We start from the raw sequence: 2,064 nt of genomic DNA, 5'->3' as shown, positions 1-2,064 counted from the left end.
GGGCGTGCCGGCGCTGCTGAACCCGGCGCCGGCCGTGGCGGCGCTGCCGGCCGACGCGCTGCGCGGGCTCGAGCACCTGGTGCTCAACGAGACCGAGGCCGCCGTCCTGGGCGGCGTGGCCGAGGCGGCGCTCGAGTCCGAGGCCGGGCTGCGCGCCGTGGCCGACGGCTTCGCGGCCAAGGGGGTGCGCAACGTCGTCGTCACGCTGGGCGGCCGCGGCGTCTACTTTCGCGACGGGGGCGGCAGCCACGCCGGCCTGGTGCCGGCCGAGAGGGGTGTCGTCGTCGTCGACACCACGGCCGCGGGCGACACCTTTGTCGGCATGTACGCGCTCGCCGCCGTCGCCGCCTCGTCCCGCGGCGAGCCCTTGGACGTCGAGGCCGCTGTGCGCGCCGCCAACCGCGCCGCCGCCAGGACGGTCGAGAGGAAGGGCGCCCAGGACTCGATCCCGTGGCGGGATGAGCTGGTATAGTTGGTTTGAGGACGGGAACGGTGGGAGGAGTAGCAAGAGAGAAAGAAAAAAAGAACACACGAATGGGTTTCTTCAAAGACTCCGCTCCTCCAAGGTGAATCAATAAACATCGCTACTACGTTAAGCCTAAGCCAATAAAAAGAATTTCTCCATTTAAAAGGTTGGGGGACATGTGTGATATCTGGCATGCTGTTCGTGAAGAGGAACAAAACTGACAAAAGAAAAAGGCAAGCAAATGCATACAGCCGAAGCCGTGCAAGGACCATGTGCGCGTGTGCCAAGGCCGTGCAGGATGTGCATCGTCTCTCATCATTCTACCAACCTGCTCTATGGCAAAAAAAAAACCAAAAAAAACCACTGTCCGTAAGGCAGAAAATCGTTGACGGAAAAAGAAAAGCAAACCAAGCCATCCATGCCAGTCTGTCTTTCCCCCTTGCATCCGCCTACCGCCTCCTGGTCTATGTTTATCCTCCGTTGCTTTCCCGGTGGCAAGCTTGTTTTCCAGGCGTGTAGCGGCCCAGGCCGGCCTCCATGCGGCTCAGGGTCGCGAGGTCGTAGCCGCTGGCAACCTCTCGGCACCTTCCCGCCTCGGCCGCCGCCGCCTCCTCGGCCAGTAGGGCCCTGAACTCGCCGCGCAGCTCCACCGCGGTGACAGACTGGCCGAGGCTTGGTGCCAGGCTCTCGGAGATCTGGCAGAGGAGCTGGAACGTGCTGGCCCGCATGAGGCGGTAAGCGTCGTGGCGGTCCGCCACCTGGGCCAGAGGCTGTTGCGCCTTGTCGCTGGGCGTGTTTGTGAGGCTAAGGTGGAGTGATGGAGACGCACGCACGCCTTTTTGCTACTGGGCCGAGGATGCGTGTGTGATCGTCTACGATTCCCAGGGAGATTTCGGGTTGGCAGCTCGACAGCACATGGCGTCAACGCAAGAGCAATCCATTCATCCTACGAACTAACTAGAGGCTGAAAAGAGGCCGGCAGGAGAAGCGAGTCGATATCATGTGCAGGCGGCATCGCGTGATACCACAACTCATGTGCGCCTGATGGAAGAGGGGCTGGGCCCTGCCCAGGGGTCTACTTGTTCTTCTTGAAAAACGGGTTTAGGAGCCGCCAGAAGCCGCCCTTCTTCTGCTTGCCTTGGACCTCCCGCATGCGCGCCCGCACCAGGCCCTGGGAGACGCAGTGCTGTGGCGACTCGGCGACGACGTACTGGACGCCGGCAGTGATATTGCTGAGCATGCCGAGCGCTGGGGGCTGCTCCCGCTCCAGCCCGGCCTTGATCTTGTCCTGCACATAGGCGTTGGCCCCCATGCCGCCTGCGAAAACAAGGAAGTCGAGTCTGTCCGCATATTGGGGCCACTTGCCCGCATCGCGCTCCCGCAACGTGTGCTCGGTGGTCCTCGAAGCGCAGGATACCCATAGGTCGTCGAGCATGTTTCTGATCTGACCGATGATTCCCCGGCTCTCGTCGCCGTGGCCGTAGATCTGTCGGTCGAACAGCGCGGTTATAGCTGATCTGAACCGCGGGCTGGTGGTTAGCCATGCCCTGGGCCCGCATGTGTGCTCCGAGGCGAGAAGGAGGGAGGGGGGGGGGGGG

At 62.7% G+C, this 2,064-nt stretch overlaps 2 protein-coding genes across 2 annotated transcripts in view; one reads left to right on the top strand and one right to left on the bottom strand.

The window, feature by feature from the left end:
- On the top strand, positions 1–624 carry GGTG_04158 (hypothetical protein). The gene has a single exon (XM_009221950.1). It carries the CDS (start codon positions 323–325, stop codon positions 470–472), a length of 150 nt encoding a protein of 49 aa, XP_009220214.1. The 5' UTR covers positions 1–322; the 3' UTR covers positions 473–624.
- A 312-nt stretch (positions 625–936) lies between these two features.
- GGTG_04157 (hypothetical protein) overlaps positions 937–2,064 on the bottom strand; it is a gene marked incomplete at its 3' end in the record, with an annotated part of 2,897 nt that continues 1,769 nt past the window's right edge. Inside the window, exons 4-5 of the mRNA XM_009221949.1 lie at positions 1,546–1,983; positions 937–1,270 (exon numbers count right to left, since the gene is read on the bottom strand). Coding sequence (XP_009220213.1) covers positions 937–1,270; positions 1,546–1,983 — 772 coding nt within the window. The remainder of the gene's footprint in view (positions 1,271–1,545; positions 1,984–2,064) is intronic.

Source organism: Gaeumannomyces tritici (genome assembly GCF_000145635.1).
Source record: "Gaeumannomyces tritici R3-111a-1 unplaced genomic scaffold supercont2.2, whole genome shotgun sequence".
In the NCBI taxonomy this organism is placed as follows: domain Eukaryota; kingdom Fungi; phylum Ascomycota; class Sordariomycetes; order Magnaporthales; family Magnaporthaceae; genus Gaeumannomyces; species Gaeumannomyces tritici.
Note: the sequence above shows the minus strand (reverse complement) of the source record. Positions and strands in the feature narration are given on the sequence as shown.